Consider the following 23,523-nt stretch of genomic DNA (forward strand, 5'->3'; position numbering starts at 1 on the left):
GGAACAGAAAGCTTTTGGTACCTGTCTCCAATCAGAAGATTATAGGTCTGTTAGTGCATGTTCAAGAAGTACCCTTTCTGTGAGTGTTAATAACTAAGGGTATCCAGTTGAGTACACTAGTCATTAACTTCAAAAACAGTGACTCAGCAAGGTACTAGAGCATACTAGTGCCTATAAGGGGAAAAAAAAAAAAAAGACAAAAAAAGAAGCTATTTTCTCACACCAGATGCCAGGCAAGATGTATTTCTAGAGGAAAAGCTAACAGGCAGCTAAAGAACAAATGTGCGTGGAGGTCTGTGGTATCCTTCCCAGTAAGATGACTTGAAATACTCAGCTGGAGGCAAGAAGACACTGGAGAGAGAACTTGTTGAGTATCTGTTTGAGGTTTTGTGTAACAGTAGGGTTTTCCTGCGTTTGAGGTTTTGTGTAACAGTAGGGTCTACCTGCCCTCCCTCCCAAATCAATTAGGGTTGGTGGAAACGCTCCTGCTGGATCAGACCCAGACAAGGGATAATTCACCTGCATTGCACCCGAGAAGTGACCGGTGATTTCTAAAGCTTGCTATAAATATTACCCAGAAGAAAACTGTTCTGCGATGGAGGATGAGTTAGATGGATGGGTTTTAATCTTATTTTTTTCAGTAGACATGCAAATGTAGGGATTTGTTTCTACAAAGAATGTAAAATAAATCACATATAATTTCTGTTTTCCACATATGTGCATTCAAGAAGAAAACAGACTGAGCAGACTTTCAGCCACGCAATGAATGTCTGCAGAAACGTAGCCGACTACAGGTCTCTTAAGTCACTTTAATGGTGATGGATGTGCAGGAAACTATAATCAATTACATTGCCCTGAAAATTACATAGTTATTTTCCAAAAAACCCAACAGGTAACAGTTGTTTGATACAGTACAGCTTAATATTTCTCAGAAGACAGAGACCTTGTAATATTTGAGCTTCCCTGTATGCACAAATTGTATCACTTCAACAATACCTGTACAGCTTCTTCTGTAGAGTCAGATTATATAGATCTGGCAGGCAGCTATAAAGGAGACAGAAGAACCCAAAGCAAGATAGAGAAATGCATTTGTTAAACAGAAAAAAAATCTGAATAGGGAGATCTAAGGTCAGATCTAGGAGGTGATGTTCTCTAGCTCGATATTTGAGAATGTTAAAAAACTAGCCATGTGCCTCTGCCATGAGCAGCGTGGCCTTCTGTAAGGTACACGCTCTCATGCTCTCAGATTACTGACCGCTTTGTGCTTCCTCCTCTTCTGGTTCGCACCCATCCGCACCAGCTGAAGAGTCACTGTGTGCTGTCCAGGAGATGTGGCGTGGAGAGAGGTGGCAAAGCTGCCGTTTGCCTTCTGGAAAGAGAAGGTGTATCTGATTCCCAGTACGTCACGTCATCAATTCTCATAGAAAATATATTAAGACTATTACTTGATGGGTGGCCTAAGTGTTAGGGTACAGAGTCAACAACATATTAAACAATCAAACAGAGCATCATCCCCCAAGTCAGAGCAGCCTGGAAGGAGACTACTGGAAAAATCCTATGTTTGCTCCACCTGCTGTGGCCCTTCTTGCTATCTCGATGGAAAAATGATTAGCAGCTACAGGAAGCAGCAAGAGGCAGACTGTATACTCCAAAACAAGATTCTTCTAGAGAAGGAGTATTCGATGATTTCCCTTTCTCTTTTTTCCCCCAACTTAACCTCCTCCAATATATTTCAAACCATCCAACAGCCTGATCATCTGGGAGACAGAGGAAAACCAGTGCTTCGCTGCCAGAGCCCCTATTCTCCATCCTGAACATTAAGACTCCACAGGTTTGATTCTCTTCCCCACCTCGTTCCTTGCTCCTCCACTGTCCTTTTTCCCCCCCCCTCTTTTTCCTTCCTAGCAAATCTAACTCTCTCAGGTCTCTTCTCCTAAGACTTTCCCCCTGAAGCCAGACCAAACAGCATCACACCCCCTTCTCCTTCCATGCTGTTCCCTCAACTGGTTCCCCTGAGCAGAAGCACTGGATGAGAAGGGTGACCATAAGAACAAGCTCAAGAAGCAAATTTGTTAGTTCCGCAGTCCTTTTGTGTCCTGAGGTGACGTGGGTAATGTGCCCTAACAGGGCCCTTCCACACAACTGTGGTGGGAAACCTGAAGAGGGGAGACAAGAAAGCCAAGGGCGAGGAAGGCAAATGGCCACACAGGGAAGAGGGAAGGACAGGTGAGCTACAGGTGGCCAAACCCACCTGAGCAGTCTGTGGGCATGGGAAGCCCTGGTTGGTTTTGTCTGCAGACCCACCACCTGCACCTGGCAGCCATGTTGGGGTGTCACCCTGGTGGTGGCCACAGCCGAGGCATCCTGGGGCAGAGGTGTGAGCGTTCCCCGCACAGGGCAGCAGCAGAGGGTGAGAGCCCACCACGTCCCTGGCAGAAGGCAGCCCTGGATGCACAGACTGAGCAGGGCCAGGCACAGTTCCCAGCAGCAGCTGAGGCAGTGAGGGATGAGAGCACCTGAGGTAGCTCCGAGCCTGCAGGGAACGGGCCGTGAGGGAAGGAGTCAGGGCAGAAGGGCCGGACACGAGGGACAGGGCAGGGATGGGGGAAGACGGGCCGGCCAAAACCGAGGGGAAAGTTGACGGGATGAGGAGGGGAGGCCGCGGGGAAGAGGGGCGTGAGGCGGGCGAGGGCCACGGAGGACAGCGGGACGCGGCGGGGCCGAGACGAGTGCGGGGTAGCGCGAGCCGCCCACCCTCCCGCCGCCGAGTGCGCAGGCCCTACGCGCATGCCCGCAACTTATTTCGCGCGGCCGGGGCGCCGCATTTCACGCGGCGCCGAGCGGGGAGCGGGCGGGGCGGTGGCGGCGGAGGAGGCAGCAGCAGTAACCACGTGACCGGCGCGGGCGCGGGGCCGGGCGGCCGCTGGGGGCCAGCACCGCCATCCGCCCCGCGCCGGCTGCTGGGGCTGGGGCTGGGCTGGGGCTGGGCTGGGGCTGCCCTCCCCTCCCCTCCCCTCCCCTCCCTTCCCTTCCCCTCCGCCAGGCCGGGGGGACCCGCCGGCTGCGCCCTCCGCCCCCGCCGTGGGGGGAGAGAGGCGAGGGAGGCAGCGTCGGGAGCAGAGAGCACCGAGCGGTGCCGTCCCCACTGGAGCGTATTTGAGCCTCGGCACCGCTCTGTATTTTTTATTATTATTGTTGTTGTGGTTGTTGTTGTCGTTGTCGTTTTTGGGGAGGGGGGCAGCCTCCTCTCCGCTCGGATCTATTGTCACCACCACCAGCACCCCCCTCCTCGCCACAATTAATCCGATGAATTTGCCATGATTGATCCGTATTAATAGCTGGGGTGGGTGGGCGTGTTTTGGGGCTTTTTTTCCCTTCCTTTTTTTTTTTTTTTTTTTTTCTTTTATTGTTTGGTTTTGTTTTTGGAGGGGCCGGGCTGGGATCCGATCTCCACTCCAGAGTCCATCCCTGGTCGGTGCCTGAGAAAATTGCATCTGGATGCATCGTTATTATTATTATTATTATTATTGTGTTTGATCCAGGGAGATAAAGGAGGAGGGGGAGAGGAGTGCGTGTTCGTGGGGAGGGGAAGGCTGCACCCTTCCCTGCACACACACGCAGAGAGAAAGAGAGCTCCATACATCTATATATATATATATAATTTTTTTTTCCCCTGGAACTTCTTTTAGTTGGGGAGGAAAGGAAGAAAGAAAATAAATTTTGTGCAAGGAAATACTCTCAGCTCCCTCCTTCCAGCGGGTCTCTCTCCTTCTTTCTTTATTTCTCCCCCTTTTCTGCTGGGTTTTGTTGGTTTTTTTTTTTTTTTTTCCTCTCTTTCGGAGATCCTCGCCCTCCCAGCCCCTTGATCAAAGCATTCCGCTATTCTGATTTATTGCCTGCTTGGTGAGGCTTTTTTTTTTTCTTCCCCTTTCTCTCTCTCTCTCGCCTTTTTTTTTTTTTTTTTTTTTTTTTTTACAAAGGCGACCTGAGATCAGCCATTACTTTCCTTGGCTCGCTTATAGGAATCTCTTACATTTGGTGCTTGCTGCTGGTGGTGGTGGAACCGCACTCGGATTCTTTCATCCCCCCCCACCCCCTTGCTGTCCTCTCCTCCCTCCCTTTCTCCTTCCCTCTCTCCCTCCCTCCCTCCCCCGTTATTCCGCCGGGGGAGCCGGATTTGTGGCTGCGGTGGGGCGGGGGGGGACGAGAGCGAGAGGGAGAGCCGGCGAGAGACATGGATGGCCCGGCGCGATGCAACGGGCTTCGGAAGAAGCGGCGATCGCGGTCCCAGCGCGACCGGGAGCGGCGAGCCAAAGGCGGGCGGCGCGGCTCTGCCGCCGGAGGGGCCGTCGGCCCCGGGGCCGCCGCGGCGCTCTCCTCCTCGGGCTCGGAGAAGGAAGACAATGGGCCCCCGCCGCCGTCCCGGCCGCGGCCCCCCCGGAGGAAGCGGCGGGAGTCCTCCTCGGCCGAAGAGGACATTATCGACGGTTTCGCGATGTCCAGCTTCGTCACTTTCGAGGCGCTGGAGGTAGGAGCGGCGGCGCTTTGTGTGCGCCTCATTGTGTGGGGGCAGCGGCGGGGGGAGCCCCCGCAAAGCCGACCCGGACACCCCCCCCAGCCCTCCCCCCGCCTCGCCCCTTACCCCCCCCCCCCCCCTCCCCGGGCCGGCGCTGCCGGGGGTGCCCGCGGGGGCGGTCCCGCCGCCCCTTCCCCGTCCCCGGGGTGCCCCGCTCCCCTCCCTTCTCCCTTCCTGCCGCCGACACCTGCAGCGCGGCGCGCCGCTCCCGGCGGGCGGCGGGGGGCTCCGGCGCGGCGGCGGGGACCGGGGTGAACCCCCCCCCCTCAACCCCCCCCCCCCCACCCGCGACCCCACGGGCAAAGGAGCGGGGAGTTGCGTGCGCTCCCCCCCGCGGGGGCTCCCGGCGGCGCTTTCCCTCCCCTCCCACGAAATCAAAACTTTTCTCGCGTCGCGGTGTCCCGGCGGGGCCGCCCACTCGTGTCCGCGGGGCTGCGTGGGGCGCAGGGAGGATCGTGTGTGTGCGTGTGTGTGTGTGCGCGCGTGTTTCTTCTCTCGGTCTCGCCGACCGCTGGTGGTGCTGCTGATGGGTGGGGGGGGGGGGTGCCTGTCCTGCCGCGCTCCCTGTCGGCCTGTCACGAGTGGGCCCCGCGGCCTCTCACTCCACGGGGGACACTAGTCATTCCCCCCCCCCCAAAAAAAAAATGCTGAAATAAGAGGTGAGGGTAAGACGAGACCGGGCCGGGCGGAGGGAGGCGCCGCCCGGGAAGCCCCCCATGGGGGGGCTTCCCGGGCGGCGCCTCCCTCCGCCCGGCCCGGTCTCGTCCCCCCCGTCTACCCACCACCCACCCACGACCGTGGAATTACTGTCAACCCAGCCAGGGTCGTGGTGGGGATGCAGCCGTGCAAGGAGAGCTCCGGCCCGTTTGTTTGAAGGGCTTTGTTGTTTATAACTTCTGCTCCGGAGAAGTTTGCCGTGGCGAAAAGCAGATTTATTTGGTTTTACGTATGCTGGAGTCACAACTGGAAGGATTATAAACTGTCAAAATAAATGCGGAGATGAAGCTGATTGTTTAACAAAAAAATCTGTGTAGCTCTTAAGCTGTTTAAATATTTAGCTAGGAATACTTAGTGGCATTTTCGGGGGGGGGGGGATTTGGACTTTTGTTTTTTTCTTTTTCTTTCATTTGGAGTCACGTTTTGTCCTCGGTTACACCTGTATCCATCCAGAGTAAGGTCTCCTAGAGAGCTTATTCTGGTGTAACTGAAGGGAGGATTTGTTCACTCCAACAAGCCTCCACATGGTTGGTGTTACGCTCTGGAAGCAATAATGAGAAAATGTTGAGGTAAGGGCAAGATGCAATTTTACCACCGTTTCTCACCTGGTGAGCCCATCCACGACTGCCCTGCTCGCATCAGAGAGAGGAGGAGTTGTGAATACGTGTTTGTCGGCGAGAGTGAGATTTGCGTGCTTCTGTTTCGGACGAGATTCTGTTCTTCCTCAAACAAAGCCCCAGTTTGTGTCGTTTGGGGATTTATGGGAATATGGACTCGAGAATTTGGCCGTAGTCCTTTTTGGAGGGGAAGCGAAGAGCAACTTTTATGGTCAGAACTTGGTAGGGCGTTTTAGAAAATGCCTTTATTCTGGTTTACTTCTTACTTGTTTATTTTCCTCTTGACATGAATTTAATTGCTGTGCTCTTTTCTCTTTGCGAAGCCAAGAATGGCTAGTACTTGCATCTTGTCGTAATCCTGTATCACTAAAAAGGAGCGCAGAAACGTTACCCAGTTCTGCCAGCTAATATCACATTCAGATAAAACAATAGCTCGCACACTGAGACTTGACATACTTTTAATGTTCATGTGATAGGTGGCACATTTTGACCTAACGATTTCATGCTGCGTTGAGAAATAATATCACAAAATCGTTGTTAGGTGCTTCTTCCTGCAGCTCGGTACGTATGTTGAGAAAGTTGTTTCTGAGGATCAGAGGGAGATGAAGGTGTCTAAGGCACGAGACCGACGTGGCAGGAATTACTGTGTGCGTTGCGCATAGCAGCCTGAAGTTTTTATCGTGATTTTAGCGTTGGTGAAGGGGTCGTGAGTGGCGGGTGGAGTGAGGTATCTCGGCGTCGGTGGGATGTTTAGGTGTTAACGTACTTGAGACCAGAAGCCTTGGGTGCCGTGGAGGGCTGCCCTGGTGTTTGTACATCTCAGGCTTTGGGTCTGCCCCTGGCTCCTTGGACACTTCTCCCCAGGTTCCAGAAGACTTTTGTGCCCAGCATTGTGACAAACCTGCCCCAGCCCAGGCTTTGTGCTTGAGCTTGAGCCTTTTCTCTGGCTTAGCACAGCTGAAAGCGTTGCAGGGACAGAGGGGGTTTTGTCTGCTTGATGTGAAAAACAGCGAGGACCAAAGTGCAGAACGCTTTCACTGCTGGAAGATCGAAACCCACGGTCCAGAAGAGGGGAAGCCGGGAGGTGGTGGTTCTCCCGGGAGGGGATAGCCACCGCGGAGGGACGAGGCTGAGCTCTCTGCTTACGAGGACATCTTTGCAGCAGAAGGTGTGTGAGTTGGGTGGATTCAGGGTGTTGTCCCAGGATCTTGTTATGAATGCTGTACATAAAGTTGCAAACTTTGTGAAGAATTTCCATATAGCTTCACTTTACCGGTCCTTTACGAAATCCTTTGTGTTGGGGTGACTGAGAAAGCCCACGCTGTGCAAAACACCGGGTTGTGTGAGGCTCGTGGTGTGCGAGGGAACGCGGGCGGCCGCACGAGAAAAGCGTGCATCCCATGGCCACTGTACCTTCAGTAGGACTCATCCGTGTCTGTTATGGTCGTGTTGATAAAAGTTCCCATCCCTTGAAGCAAAATTATCTTTTTAACCAGCTCCCACTCTCAGAGCTGCTTTTCTGTCCAGGTATCAGTAGCCTTCTCATGCTTCTCAAGTGTAAATTATTTGGTGTAGAAATAGAGGCCATCTGCTTCTGTTATCTGTCGCTGGGTTTAGGGCAGCCTGTACCTTGATCTCTCTAACGTTTGTGTGGGGAATGCAGGGGAAGAGGGAGTCCAATGAAGACAGTGGGTTCTCAGTGTGGATTTTTTTTTTTTTAATTTTTCTTTCCTTGGAGTGACAGTTGAGCAAATTCAGTGTTACTGCAGATGTGGCCAGGCTGATCCTTGCCTGGCCTCGCTAGACTCTGGTGTAGCGATGGTCTCTGTAGGCCTGAGTCCTACACTGGGGAGCATCTTGGAGCTTTGACCTTCAGAAACCCGCACTTGTTCTGTATTTAGGCAGCTGAGATGTGGTCCTACAATTTGAACTGATTCGCCAGATCCTCCCGTGAGTAGCCTGGGACTGACAGCGGCAAGCTCCGCGGTTTACTCTGGAGGAGTTACTCGCACATCGCTTCCCTGACCTCCCAAAGTCTTTCCGCCTGTAAGAAGAGAAAGGCGCAGGCGCTCAGTACGGGTGTTGGTGTGATCGGTGTCTTGTCAGGCTGACTGCCTTCCCCACCTTGGTGGAGCCCGTGCTGCACCGCTGCTGTGTTCATTACCAGCAATAATAGCATGAGGTTCTCCAGACCCAGGTGGGCATTTTAGACACCGGTTTGACGGGGAAAGGGCATTTTTTCAAGACGTGATAAATCAATCTGTTGGAGTGACTTTCTCCACGATGCGCTCTGGCATTGCTGGCGAGGAGGTTTCCGCGGAGCTCTCTGCCGAGGTGAGGTTTCGCTAAGATGTTTGTCTCCCTCCTACCCCCCCAGTGTGTAGGACTTCGGGCAGGAGACCGATGTGACACGGCTGGTGATGTGCCGTGGGGAAGATGGTTTACCGTGATGAGAAGTGAAATCTGACCTGAATGTTAAGATAGCTTAAAGCCTGGGAAGTGCTCGATGTTTCCTGAGTCAGCTCTGACCATCCCTATGGAGTAAGCCCTTGGTTTCAGGTTTTCCGAACACTGAGGAAGGTAATGAGGTTTTTCTGCGGATGTTTGTTTAGCTTCAACTCAGGCAGGCTTCAACTCTTGTCAGCTCTGATAAGCCTGAATTGGGACACCGATTATTTATAAGGCACAGATAGAAGTGGTGTGGGGCGGAAAGGGGGGGGACTTGCATTTAAATGGGGATTCTTGTTTCGTAAAACTGGCGCAATTTCTCGGCGTGCGTTTGCCGAGCTAATTTCCGTTCAGCACGCAGGCATTAGTCTGTTTTGAGACCGTGCTAAATTATGGTCAGGTAAAGCCCAATATAATTAATTACAAATGAGAAATGCTGACAAATATTTGTCAAGGAGCTATTTAATGAGCTTCAATTTCTGTGTCGGATGATTCCATCCACCTAGTGTAAATAATTTTTAAGCAATTGTTCCACCGAGTTTGTGTGATTTAGGCAGATGTTAGCTACGGCAGTTCTATGTATTGGACAGATAAAATAATATAAGACTAGATGGAGTAATGCTTAACAGCCGATGTGGGCTTTAAAATAGAGACACTACTGTTACACAAACCAAATGTGGAAGTAACAGGAAGGTTTTGAAGATGCCATGGTCTCGGTTGCGTGGCTGCGTGCGCTGACAGCGTAGGTCCGTGTGTGCATCTGAATGCAGGAATTTGCTTTAATAACCGTTGTATGATCGCTAGGCACAGCCCACTGAAAATAGAAATAGCTTGGCTGTGTGACAGCAGAAGCTTTGAGCTGGACACCAGAATGACTGGCTTGCAGTGTGGTTTTCCTCCCCAAATCATTCTCTTCTCACCAGCCTTTTAGCTGGCCTGATTAGCCTGTTTACTCAAATTCTCTGAGATTTCAAGCAAGTTTGTTCTGCTGTGTCTCTATCCCTTCATATTTCAAAAGGAATTTGATCTTCCTGCCTTACCGCAGCAGCATCATAACATCAGGTGTTTGTTCAGTGCTGTCAGCAAATCTTGGTAGCCCTTCTTGTGTTTATTGACTGCTTAGATGCTTAGGTATTTGTCCTAGTCTCTGTTTGCACATGCAAGTCTGCAGATTTAGACCAGCAGAGAAGAGAAGCGAGTAACTAAATGAAGATATCAGCAGAGGGTGAGTGGCGTTAGGTTTTGTGTGACGCCGGGATATCACACGAGGCGACGCGCTTATTATTTTCACTGTGTATTTAGGGGAAACAGTAAATTGACCTGAGATCAAATTTTGAGATAACCTTGACAGAGCAACTGAATCTCTTGATGAAAACCCTCAGCGACCAGAACTAAGGGAAAAAAAACCCCAAAACTGCAACCCAACCTGAAAGCAGGACTGAGAACAGCAGGGTGCATATTCCACTAAAGGAACCTCTTGGGTAATTTTCGAAACCTGTGTTGTTATAATTTGGGCACCTGAATACTTTTTAAAATTACTTTTAAAAGCCTGAGACTTTTCTGGGAGGCTGGATATCCACAACTCCCACTGACTTCTTGTAGCTGTTGAAGAAACTGTCCCTTTGGGCAGGTAATGACCGAGGATTGTGGTTGTTGCATAAATATTCTTTTAAACTCCTGAAGGTAACGGTGTAATGAAGGTGGGGATTTTTGCCATTCCCAGTGGCCTGGAGTTGGAGAAGGAAGAGTCTAAGCTATAAAGACAAGTTCTTTAAATAAATGTGATTCAAGTAGTCTCCACTGGCTCTGCTCTTTAAGATTAAGATTAGTGGGAATTATGCCACATATCAATAGGACAAAAGGCACCCTTATCCTTTTTTATCTTGGCATCATTTTTTTCCTGCTATTTAGGTGAAAAGTAAGCCCTTTCTCATTAAAAATCTGGGGCCTCTGCTGGGATGGGGGAGTGTAAAGAAACAGATTTATAAGGTAAGGGTAAAGGATCAGGAACTTAGAGGGAAAATGATCACTGGGGAAAGGCAACAAAAGTCAGCAGAAAGACATCGCGGGGCTGAGTAATTGCAAGATTGAGTTACAACACTGAGATCAATAGAGAAATATCGGGGACTGGATGGGAACACTGTGAACCAGGGGGGATGTTGTCACCAGAAGTAGGAGTTTCAGGTAAGATCCATTGCTGTGTAGGGACGCGCTCCTTGGCGAGAGCCTTGCCGTCCCTACCGAGGGGCAACACTCAACAAGATGTGTCCCCGCCTCAAAAGTCATTAAACCTGGTAACTCTTCAGCTGGGAGAAAGGCAGAACAATTCTTCACTCAATGAGATGGCCCCCTGTTACCTCCCCTCTCTCTGCTACTATTTTTTTTTTTTTTTTAGGACTGTTTCTATCAGTTTGCCTGGAAGACCCTACCACATTACACCGGGGGTCTGACCTGCAGCCTTGTAATTATCTGCAGCTAAATTAGAAGTTTAATCTTTGTTCTGAGCAACAATAAGTTGAGTCAGATAGGTTTTAAAAATAGCCCAAGCTCAAGTTTAGTGAAGTCTCAAATGCAATTAATAAAAGGGTAATGGAGTTAGGAAGTTGCGGGCTGAAATGTGGAAATGTTTAACTCTCAGTTTTCCTTTACTTGATCTGCAGTGCTTTGCTGAGGCAACGTTGTCTTGGTTCTGCGAGGGGAAATTGCTTCCAACGTTTCTCTGTGTTTCTGTACATCATCCTTATGATTTATCAGTTCAGTATCTGTGTTCTTGTTGGGGTTTGGCTCGATGTGTGCCACAAATTACCAGCCGTATGCATTTTTGTAGAGTCAGTTTGTTGTCGCTTTGACTCGACGCCAAGCCATGGTGAAGACCACTTCAGAACATCATAGTCCTCTAAACTCCTTTGTTGTAAAATGGGTATGAAAATCCACTTTGTAAGTAAGGAGAAATGGCTAATGCAGGTAGGGATTTGTTTTGCTGTAACAGCAGAACGCGCAGTGGCAATTTGTCAGATCCCCAGCTCAGCTCTGCTGTACTATTTGCCTTTAAATAGTGTGTTACCTTAATATCTTGAGATTTTTCTCCTTGTATCTTGGCAACACTACCGCTGAAGTTCACACACTCATGCTGTGGAGAAAGAAGGTTTTAATCAAAAGGGGAAATCTTTAGTTTGGTAAATGTTATAGGAAGGAGTTTTGGTTCTGTCCTCCTCTGCGCGGGAGCGGTGGAATAAAAGTCAGCAAAAGCAGCGGATTATTCCTTGGCACTGCACATATTTTCCTGTTTGTGAGCTTTTGCCTATCAGGTTTAATTTGATCGCCTTGCACATTGTACACTTTGTGTGGGTTTACTCGGTATTTGGTTTGCATCTTGGTCCTACTGGTTTTAAAATCTCCCGAGACAAAGACGCAGGAGTTGCGCAGAGGTGTATTGATATCTGATGCGCCCGAGTTCCTGGCTGCCTCAACTTTAGATTGTGTAATGCTGGCTGATGCACGTATTGCTGATATGATTAATATCCCAGGTCCAAATGGGAATAGTTACTCCACAGCCACGCAGGAGATGGGTTTGGTGTTCTCTCCAGAAATGGTTGCCCATTTATCTGTCTCACATATGTTTGCCAGCTTCCCAAAGTGGAAGTTGCTTCTCGTCTAGAATCGGTATTTTTATAAATTGCCTCTTTTTCTACTTTCATTTGTTAGCAGAGGGGACTTAGCGGTTTGGGAATAAAACCACTGCCAACCTGTCTTCCCGATCCACAAGGCCAGGCTTGTCCTTTGTTGGATGAGCTCATGAAAACAAGCAAACATCTCCAGGCTCTGAGGTGTGTCCTGTGCGGGGCATGGTTCGAATGAAACCATCCGGGGCAGGTTTGTGGCTGCTGCAGGATGACAGCGCACGCCTCAATCAGAAAGGTGGATAGAGGTGGGCACCAGGAGAGGTTCTAGGTTAGATTAGCTTTTAGCTGGCTGAAGTTCTGGGGAGATACTTGGAGTTTTATCGGACTTTTAACACATACTTTACACTCCAGTGCAATCAAATGGTGGCCAGATCCAGAACCAAATTGCCAAAAGTTTGTGAGAAGCCTTGCTCTGTAATAGGCTGACTATGAGAGGGACAGTTTTTTAGAGGAGAGCATCTAACGGTGATAATACCTGGTGCAGATACCCCCTTACCTGTCAGTGAAATCTGCAAGCCACTCTCACCTTTTTTCCCTCCGTGCGGGCACAGGTTGCCACGTTCCAGGCGACCCACCCTTGGGGCTCCGGGTGGCCCAGCTTCTTTGCCCGTGTTGTGGAACCAGGGAGACAGAAGCCATTGCCACCCACTTCTCCTGGACCACACGCAGGTGGCTCTCGGGCAGGGGAGAGCGGTGGCCATGGCTACGAAACGTGTGTGGTGTAACTTCTCCCTCCTGGCGAGTTTTGACAGCCTGTGTTTTGCTGTTTGCACACCGCTTCCTATTGCTGAGGCTTAGATGAGTTACAAACACGGTGATAATTGCTCAAGGCATTGATTTTTATTTATTTTCGCTCTGCAAGTCCTAAGTGACCCAAGACCTTTCAGTCTGAGAATCTGCTTCAGTTTTCTTACACGGATGGTGGGAATGGAGGAGAGGTGGCCAGAGGACCCGGCTCATTGCTATGAAATGGGGATGTCCAACTGGGGGGCTGTAGGCTCTGTTGTTCCCCTGGATCCTGACCGCTTTTGTCACCTTCCTCTTGGCTTCTGCACATCCAGGTGCTTAGCACTGTATGTCTCTGGAGGGTGCCACGAGTGTCCTTCAAGGGTTCTCCGGAAACTGGCATCTGGTTCCCAGCTTCCAGAAGGTCCAGGGAAGAGCTGGGAGGTGCCGCTGTTGCAAGAGCTGGGTAACACGCGGTCTCCAGCTCAGCTTGCTGCACAGCTGGCCAGATGTGTTGACCGGGCATGGTGTGACATCCATCGAGTGGGCACTGATAGAGGGCTGGAGGCAGCGAAAGTAGTTCTGACCTCCAAGGAGTCCGTGCGGTGAGGTGGCGAGGGAAGAGCTGCTGTTGGGGACGATTTATGTTGTAACTCTGGTAGTGTTGTGGGTTTTAATGCACGTCAAGGGCACTTTGACCTTTGAATGGAATCTTTTGGTGTGAAATTGTGTCTTTTCTCCTCTCTTTTCTTCCCTTAAAGAAAATTCAAAATAAATACTGAAAATCAAAACCGTCTGTTTTGAGGGGACCAAATTGCCTCTTTTTATTTTATGTGATTTGGATATTACTGAAAGATTAAAAGTCCTAGTAATTTTTACTGGCTGGCTATTGTGCTTGTAGGCAGTGACTCTTCCAGCATTAGTCATTTTAACTATGGAAAAAAATAATAAAAATGCAATTAATGTGGCTCAACAGCTGAGTCTGCTGGACTTTTTAAAAAAAAAAAAAAAGAAAAAAGTAAATTTTAATGAGTTCTGGGATCAGAAAGATACATCTGGTGGATGGATTTGCCAAGTTTTCAACCTCAGAATGTGTGTTGAAAAACTCAGTGAATTATGTAGCTACAAAAGTGGATCTTTGCATGTTTTAAGACCTCAGTGCAATCTCCTTATATTTGCCTAATGACAAACAGACATTCTCACAGAGGCGCAGCCCAGAAGGACACACATGTGCTGAAACGGCTCTGTAAGCCGATAGTATTTGTATGAGAATGCAGCTACTAGTGAAGGAATTTTAGGGGATCCATTGAATACAGGAAAAAAAATAAAAATCTTGGTATTGGATGAAAGAAAAGAGAAGGATGGGAAAGGTGGGGGGGGAGAGGAGAGGGAGCACTGAAACTTTCAATGTCCATGATGTGTGGGCTAAGATATTGTGCCTCCGCTGCTGAACCAGAAAATTTATAACAACTGTTTGTCATGTGTATGTATTTATAGCCATTCACATAATGAAGAAGTTTCATGAGGTTGTAATAACATATCAAGATGGATGTAATTAAAACAGAAGCAAATTGACACCTCTAGATTAAAGGCAAACTCTAAACTAATACACCTGTACGCTGTCACTTATGTATTAGTTGTCCGGGGCAGTCTGCCAGATATGCAAATAAAAAGACATTGGCAAATTTCCTTGGATGTGTGGTTATGAAAACCCAACTATTTAATCTTTTACCTAGCCCTCTTCAGGTTTGGAGCGACAGTAGAATTTATTAATTTGGTGTTGCTGATGCTTCGTGATGGGAACGGGCTAAATGACACGGAGGGGTGGGGAAAGGAGCAAGAAGAGATACGGAGCAGGCGGGTGCTGGAGAATAATGCTCTTTACAGCGGGACCCTTCCTTAGAAAAGAGGTGTCGACTGCACCATTTCAGATCTGTCCTAACTCCCGAAACTCTAGCGGACTAAAGAGCCCCTGACATTGACTTTCTGTAGCATTTGAGCTCGGTTAAATGCTTTTAAAAACTGCGCAGTGACAGCAGATTCTGGTTCTGCCGCGCTGCAGGTGATTGGGGTTGCCAGCAAGGAAACTCCTCCTAAAATTTATACGTTTCAGATACAGCAGCACAATTCGAATCTGATGTACATCATTACCGACTCTGTGAAATGGCTATAAAGTATCTTAGCAATTTTACGTAATAGTATTTTTCAACTTGTTTCAATTTGCAGAAGCCTAAAATTTCTCCAGCGGAGCTGTGGATACGTGTATAGTGAATTTAAGCCTGCAGTCAATAGTTTGGCTCTCTGAATTAACGCTCTTGGGGTTCTTAGAAATAGTCTGCAAACTACCGATATCAAATAGGCTATTGGTATGGGGCAGGAAGGGAATTATTTGCCTTCGTAGGTCCAAAGTACCAGCCTTGCTCTTGAGTACCTTGCGCCCCAGATAACCTGCATTTCTTTAAAAGCCCCAGGGATGGGAATAGGTCCTCACGTGGCTTGTGTGTAACCCCCAGGGCTGGGGACGAGGATTTTCTGTTAAACAGCTGATGCTGGTACCTCCAGCTCCTCCTCCCCGAGTATGAAAAAATCTTACTTTTTGTGGATTTGGTGGCATTTCCTCGGGGAGCGGCTGTCTCGGAGACACCCACATCCCTCTGCTGCTTCTGGTAACCTCTTCAGGTGGCTGCAGACGCTTGGGTTAGTAACATCGATTTAGAAGTAGATTGATATGACTGCTGCTCTTGAGACCTCAGCGGAGCCCCAAATTCTTAAATTCACCTTTGAATTCAGGCTTGAAGTTCCTCGCCCTAGCCGGGGACGAAGCGGAAGGAAATCCAGCCACCTGCGTCGTGAGGCGTCGCGGTCACCAGCCCGCTCCTGCCTGCGGAGAGGTGGCTGCAAAAGGCATCTCTTTTCTGGGAGGTGGCTGCATAAAAGCTCCAGTGGGCATGTCTGGTTAGGCTTTTTCTGAATTAAAAAGACTCCTTTTTTAATACATCTGGACATTAAGGATCAATCGTACGAGGTACGTGGCTTCAAAGGGATTTCAAATGGTAGGATTTTTTGTCTTCAATACTTCAACAACTTTTCTTCCACCTTTAATCTTTCATGAGCGGAAGCTTCAAAAGATAATTAGTAAAACATGCTTTTATCTGCATTTATCTCAAAACATGATTAATTTTTTAACTGCAATTACAGCAATCATTTCAAGTTTCCTCTATATTAATGAGTAAAAGATTTTTTTTGAGAGAGACCGAGCCTAAATATGGCTATATTGGCCGAGTTGAAAGGTACATTTATGAGTGTGCTTTTTGTTTTCATTGCTAGGGATTGAATTTCCGGTTCCAGGAAGTAATATTTCACATGGCTTAAAGTCTTTGAAATGCTCTTGCCTGGCTTCACCGGATCATTTTGAGGAGCTGACAGTGGTAAGAACTGGATCATGCTCTTTGCTAGGCTTGGCTACTGAATACCCAGTTACACGTTGCCCTTGTGTCGGTGCTTTTTTGCTCCGCACCATGCGTGACTGGCAGGATATCCTCTGCATGCCGCTCTTGGCAGTGGAATAGAAGATACACGATGCAGCCCGTTTGTTGTTAATGAATTGGCAACGAACTTGAAAATTTTTCACCTTTACCATTTCTGTCTTTGTTATAGGCAGCTTAAGGCATTTTTTATTACTATTTCACTTCAGGGAGAAAGATGTTCACGTCTGTTCCTTTCTTTATTGCTGGTACTGATGTATGTAGGACCGTCCAGCTGGTGTCCTACAGCCTGGATCTGTCTGGTTGTTTGTCCTCCATGGCTTATCCCAGTGTCCCTAGAAAGTGGTTCTACCAGCACACAGGTATCCCAAACTCAGAGCCTCCAAAAGCGATGGACCACTGCGGGGGATTACTGAAAAGAAGTGGAATTAAACCCACTTTTCACTAAAGTAGAGCTTTTGTGTAATTTTGCCCCATGAAGGCTGCTCGTCAGCCCTGGCTCCTGCTTCTCCATGAACAGGAGGGAGAGATTTGGGGCTGGAGCTGCAGGGTCTGTGCTTCCCAGGGGACGAGGCAGAGAGCAGCCCCGAGGCCGCTGGAAGCGATGCTGGGTGATGGCACGGCCTCGGTTCCCGCAGCGCAGCCCGAGCAGCGAGGGAACCGGAGCAGGCATTTGAAACTGCAGCTATGAGAAGTGTAAGGACCTGATTTTTCTGGGGGTTTGGGGGGCTTTTTTTGTGGGTGGTTTTTTTGTTTGAGTTGGGGTTTTTTTGTTTGGTTGGTTTTGTTTTTTGGGGTTTTTTTTTTGGTTCCCTTCAGTTATGCCCTAGTCCTGGCTGTCAGAGGTGATTCGGAGTAAGCCTGCACGGCCTTGGTTCATGTCTGACTTTAGCTTCTAAAACGGGATTCCAGTCACCCTGCCCTGCAGTCTCCGGGGAGGTGGATGGCATGACGACTGCAACAGTGGGTTGGGTGGCTGCAGAGGAAAGCATGCGAGCGTACAGCCAGATTTCTGATAAAACCGGGTCTCTGAGTCCCTTGAATGGGTAGCTGTGCTGTGAATAGCCTCTAAGGTCTGCTGTGGCTGCTCTCTTTGTTTGGTACTCTGACAAAAAATTGCTCCGGTATCCTCGTTGGCATATTTTTACATCTGTTACCCATATTTTGGATTTGTTCTGGCTGCAGTCTTATTTTGTTTTGCAAAACCTACCTGGGATTGGGACGGAGATATATGTTTGCTAAGGCAGATTTGGAAATTGCATTGTTGAAATACAGCCCATATGGGCCATTGTAAAATGGTTACTGCAGCATATAATTGCCTTCACAATGATGTGCTTTGTCATTTTACTTCCATCTTCAAAGAGGCTCTCCTGTAGTCTGCTGACAGCAATGGTGGTATTAGAAAACATATGGATTTGTAAAGGCATTAAACTGTCTTTAGTTCAAGGATTAGATTACAGTGTTAGAGTACGGGTCACCACATTCTCGGGTGGATAGGCTGTAGCTGACTCTATCGGTTTATGTTGTAGGTTAGGGAAGGGCTTGTTTATTTATTGAAGATATCTGACACAATATCCTTTCCAATACACGGGAAGGAGGCATCTCGCCCTGCCGTACCCGGTGTGAGCTGCACCGCTGTCCCCAGGGCCATGGTCCCACCTCACCTGGCTTCGCCGGCAGGGCTCGGCCAGGGCCGGCCACACCGACACCGCTTGCAAGAAGTCTTGGAGGGAAGTGCCAATTACAACGTGGAAAAATACACACAGTGTAAACCCCACAAAATTGGCTTTGAAATTTTAAGTAGGTTTTGTTTTTTTTTTTTTTTTTTGTACTCTGTGCTGGGCTGCTACTCTGGATATTTTGGGTATTTGTTTTATGTTCACATATGAAGGATGTGTTTACACTGTTCAGCTCTAGGCATTTCAGAGTATAGGGCAATCTGTTCAGCTTTTACCTTTTTTTTTTTTTTTTTCTTTTTTTCTACCCTCTCAGTTTCAAGTGTGGATTTTCTGGGGCAGGTTTGAGGTCTGTAGTGCCCGTCTCGGCAAAGACCAGCGCAGCGTTTGCATCGTGGGATGCCCGTGTGATGGGATGTGACACGCAGCCTCTCTCCAGACTGGAGCGATGCTCATGCCCTTACACCATCAAAAGGGAAAGGCTGGAGAGTGAGAGGAGAAAATACACATAAAGAAGATCCTTCTTTTTTGGTTGTGGTGTTTATTTTTGCCTGTCGTTTTGCAGCCCGCTCGGTTTAGCATTCTGCCCCGCTGGGACGCTGAAGCAGGTTGGGGGGGTGGGGGGGTCTTGCTCGGCCCACGGCCACCTGCACCTCCTGCCACACGCGCTCGCTCTTGCGTTTGGGTTTGTGCGGGTCCCTCCCAAAACAACTTCTGTGACGTCTCTTGTCCTTCAAACGCGCTCTTTAATTAAGATGCTGAGCCAGTTCTTGGGAGACCTGGGGTTGTTTCCGTGTAAGCGCAGTCTTTCATAACCTTGAAGCCGTCGCTCCCCTCCCGGTTCAGCACGGCCGTGCGAGCACCTGCTTTGTGGTTGTGCTGAATAAGGATGGATTTGGGCTTGGATCCATGCCTGTGCTCACGGGAGATGCTGTGTCCAGGCTTGTCGATTCGGGTTTCTTGACAGAGAAAAGCAGGCCTGTGGGGACAATGCTGATTTGTGAGATACTATTTAGTGTGGAGTCAAATACGCGCTTAGGTGTCACCTTGAGCTAGAGCGTTCGTTCTGCTGTAGCTGAGTTTTCCTGTCTGCAAAATGGGTTTAATAATACTTTCCCTCTTTAGAGATTGCCTGACTACTTAATTAGCCTCTGCAGGATGCTCAAATAGTAAGTGGTTAACATAGAATATCTACATAATTTAACTGTGCCAGTGCAGGGACCTGGTTAGAATACATATTTAGATAACTGAAGGCACTCGTATTATTGTCACCTTTTAAAATAAAGCTGTAATATCGCCTTAAAATTGTTGCCAGCAGTCACTTCGTTAAGGAAATCTGATGTGAAGGGTAACCCAGTGAAATTCTGACGAGTGCTTTACTTTTCTGTATACTGTTATAATTATTAATGATATCAAAGTTACTCTTGCTTAGTGGTGGCTTGCTTCAGTTTTAAATTGCTTACAACATTATCTGTCCCAGCTGTGGTGGATATCAAGGCTGGCTTATGGTAATATATTTCCTTAAATCCATTGCAGAATAGAGAAGAAGCTCTCATTCTAGCTATGAGAAATGTTGAAGGATGTGTTACTAACTCTGGCAGCTGTAATGGTGATAAACAAATTAGGTCTGTCATTAATGCCAGGGTCTGCAGGTGTAAGACGACATGAAACTGGTATCTCTCTGTTACTAACTGGCCTATCAAAAAAATTAATGCAGGGGGGTTTAATCCTTGTGTACAGAATTTAAGAGCAAAGCTGCTTTGTGATAGGTTTGTGTAAGATGAACCCGAAGTTCGTGTATACGGTATGTCTGCGGCAAACAGCACAGGAATGAAAGGGATAGAAACTTTAGTGCAGTGCGACGCTCCCGTGAATATCCCCGGGTTTTGCAGCAAGCCCTTCTCAGGGCTTTATCTAAGGGCAGTATTTACAGAGATGCTTAAATCAATGCCTCTTTAGAGCTGTGCTCGTATATATTGTTAAAAATCACGGCACAGTGCACTTAAAATGAGTGTATGCTTAAGTGCAGTCAGGAGCAGGATGTAATTGGGTATATACATAAATATACCCTTAATGCTAGGCTTTGTAACAGTGACTTTTTAAAAATCAGTGTATTTTGAGGGAAAGCTTGGGAGAGTGGTTTGGGGGGGTGTGTTTTGGGGCTTTCAGGCAGTCGACTGGATGCGAGACAGCTCCTGCATCACTCCGGCTCCTGGAGCAGCAGGGCCAAGCTCCGCTCCGAACCCTGCGGGCTGCGGGACACGCCGCTCGCTGGAGCGCGCCTGGGTGTGCGGGGAAAGCCCCAGCAGGCAGCTTGGCTGGGTGACCGCAGGCACCAGCGGGATGGAAATGCAGGACCAGGCAGCCCGGCCACGCTGCAGGCTGACGTGAGCCTCGAAAGCTTTCACATTCAGCGTGTCCTTCGCCTGCTGCCTGAACGCAAACGTGCGTCTGCGCAGCGAGGAGGTCGGGTGAGCCTGGATTCACGCAGATCCGGGTCTGGGTGTGACGTACAGTGTCAACGCAAACTCTGACAAGCTGAAGCCTCTACTGTACGGGATTGAATTTTCTTTTGTCCTAGGAGAAATGGTGAACTTTGCAGCTTTGCTTGCAGTACACCCTCTTGATGTCATCAAGATTTCCCTGGCAAGTAGCATCACTTTGGGTACTAACTTTGGGAAGCTACCGGAGGGGTGCTTCCTCCTCCCCCCCCCCGGCACAAACACCTTCCCATCCAGCCACATATTGTTGCTTTCTCCAATAGTAGCTAAACAGGTGGCAGGATTCAAATCACCACTCTCTGAATGGAGTTCACACTCCACAATAGCTCACCAGAGGCCTGTTTTGTTACAGAACATTGATTAAATAAATATTCCTATGCATACAAAAGAGGAGAAATCTGTTACAGCACTCTGCAGTTATTTTTCCATTAATGGCAAGGAGCTCGCTCTAATTTTCCTGCCCCTTTCAATCTGTTTCCCTGTCTCCCTCCCTTCCCATCACTGCTGATGCTTTCAAGTGCATGAGTAACATACAAACAACTTACGTTCCCTCCAGTTCAGATCTGCGAACGCCTTCGCTCCAACTCAGCGTGCTTTAGGAAATCCCGCTACCCGGTGCAGGGCATGATTGACTGCTTCATGCACGTGTTTTTGATTAACTTGATATTTCACATTCAATATCAGTATTCCTTGTGCTAACTGACTTTCATTTCATTAATTTATATAGAAGCAATTAAAAATACCATGTTGCAATACCGGCATCTTGCATAATACTGACAATTGGGGCAGAATATTTGACTTCTGCAGAAGGTTGTTCTTGGGTTCTTCTGTGACCCCTGATCTTTTAAAACCTTCGAGGCAAATGGTGTGTATACGCTTTGGAAGAAAAGCACCTCTTGCTCCCCGATCCTGACAGCCAAAGGCAGCTCCGCTGCAAGCAGCAGGTCTGATTTGGTATAAAATGGTGGCAACTGGAAATAAATATATGGTAAAGGATTCCTTCAGGGGAAGAAAAGAGTTTTACTAGTTTCAAGTTCAGCAGATACTTGTCTTGAGAAAGAACTTTTCATTGAACAAATGTCTGGCTGCAATAAATGTAGAGTATGAGGAAATGCCATGGCATCGCTTTGGCTCTATGCTGATGCGACCAAGATCAAAGTCCACTCCAAAGTAAGTAACTTGAATGTAGCTTTTTTTTTTTTTTTTCTCTCCAGGCAATAATATCTCTACTTTGGATAAAACAGAAGTCAACGTTTCTGTATCATCATTTTTCTTAAACAATTTTAGAGCTGTTAAATCACAGAGCTGTTACTCTAGAGATGTAAATTGTGGGATGTATTTTTTAATCTTTAAAGACAATAACTGAAGCCTCCTTCCATTATATGAGTGTGTCCTAAAATTCTTACCACTGCTGGCTAGATTTGGGAGCAGGGTTGGAGAAGTACCCATTTGGATAAAGCTGGTGGTCTGGGCACTCTTGCAAGGAGAGCCCTCACCCTCTTTCCTAAGCTACACTACGATGGCCATGATTGAAAGGAAGCACGCTCTGCTCTCCCACCGCTTTGTGTCGCTGCGGTAAGAGAGGACGGGTTGTGGAAGGGTGTAGCAGAAGCCCAGTGTCTGTCTTCTCTCGCTGGTTAGTTGGAAGTGACACTAACCTGAGTTTAATTCTAGTTTTACGTTGCAACAACATGCCAGCTGTTCCCTGTATACTTCCGTGATACTGCAATGCAATTATTTTTTTGTTATCTTTCAAGATGTAATTTTATGTTGGTGTGCTTTCCCACTAACCCTTTGGCACAGAAAATGTATAGCTAATTCATTTTTCCTGGAACGTGGAGAAGCAAGGGAGAAAATCTCCGATCCTAGGGCCAAGCGGCCGTATTAAAGACAGCTGAGGAGCGATGTGCAGAGAGGAATGGCCCCAGCTCAGACGGAATCTGAAAGCCACTGGGACGTGCATAGTGATTAATGGTATCGTCGCTTTTTAGCTTCATCAAAAGGTTTTAGTGTAAGAGTTTCTAAGGAATGCTGGTAGTCACAGGAACCTATCAAAGGGTACAGAAAATATCAAATGAGCAAGCAGGAATGGGAGTTAATTACTGAACAGTGATTACTCTGATATAACCAATTATTGGATCATTAAATGTTTATTACCTTTTTTATGCTCCTTTTCCCCGTAAGTGCAGTTTTGTCCTCATAGTATTAAAAAAGGGTGGATCTAATGCATAAAAAGTCTTTTCAAAACCTGGAAGGTATTAAAAGAGCATCTCATCCTAACACCTGACACGCTGACCTACTCGCTCCGCTTTCCCTTGCTCAGCGGATTTGGGGTCAAGTGCTGTGAACCCTATTTCAAGGCCAGATGATCTCACTCGTGGGAAGGGGCTGGATAAGAGCGCAGCGGGAGAACCAGGGGAGAGGCTCCATTAGATTTGGCGGCAGGTTCACCGCTCTTCAGCCAGCAACGTGGGGTTGGGTTCCTGCCTTCTGCTCCTGCTTGAAGCGGTCGGTGGCTTTTGTGTCCATCGCCCAGAGGCTCCTCCTGGGCCTCCCTGGTTCCCTCGGGGTAGAGTGGCGTAGCCATCGTTCTCCTGGGGCTCAGAGATCTCTTCCCCTCCGTTCACTAAACCTCCCTGACGAGAGAAGAGTTTCCATCGCCAGGCAGTAATGATGGTGTTTGAAAGCGAGACGTAAACCCTGCACGGGTCTTCCACTGGACATCCGCAAAGTGAAAAATACTGTATTTCAAGCTGACTGCAGTTATTTTGGATGACATTTGAGGGTTTAAAATGTTAAAGCAATTTTTTAAAACATAGCTATTTGTGACTTTCGTTGATGATCCTTAAACGTTGAGTTGTTTAAGTTTTATATCTTGGGAGAAGTAAGGGTCGGGGGGAGAGGGGGAAAAAGCTTTTCCCCTGTCATCACGGCATTTCCCGGCGGGGGCACGCGGTGTTCTGCATGTGCAAGGGGGCGAGGAGGGGTCTGCACCTGCCGTGTGCCTTGGGTGGGCGTTTGGGGCCGGGGGAACGACGCCGGGTTCATCGCCGTCCTGGTGCGTCGCAGGCACAAGCCCTGGCAGTGGCTTTGG

At 48.3% G+C, this 23,523-nt stretch overlaps 1 protein-coding gene across 5 annotated transcripts in view; it reads left to right on the forward strand.

Moving 5' to 3' along the window:
- Positions 1-4,038: 4,038 nt before the first annotated feature.
- The window catches only part of AUTS2 (activator of transcription and developmental regulator AUTS2), a 786,364-nt gene continuing 766,879 nt past the window's right edge, over positions 4,039-23,523 (forward strand). For 2 of the 5 annotated variants that reach the window (XM_075771881.1, XM_075771883.1), the window contains exon 1: positions 4,040-4,528. In XM_075771881.1, coding sequence (XP_075627996.1) covers positions 4,235-4,528 — 294 coding nt within the window. In that variant the 5' untranslated portion in view covers positions 4,040-4,234. Of the gene's footprint in view, positions 4,529-23,523 lie in introns of all 5 variants that reach the window. The other 3 variants (XM_075771884.1, XM_075771885.1, XM_075771882.1) reach the window with 2 other exon arrangements.

The sequence above is a fragment of the Balearica regulorum genome, chromosome 19, assembly GCF_011004875.1.
Source record: "Balearica regulorum gibbericeps isolate bBalReg1 chromosome 19, bBalReg1.pri, whole genome shotgun sequence".
NCBI lineage: Eukaryota > Metazoa > Chordata > Aves > Gruiformes > Gruidae > Balearica > Balearica regulorum.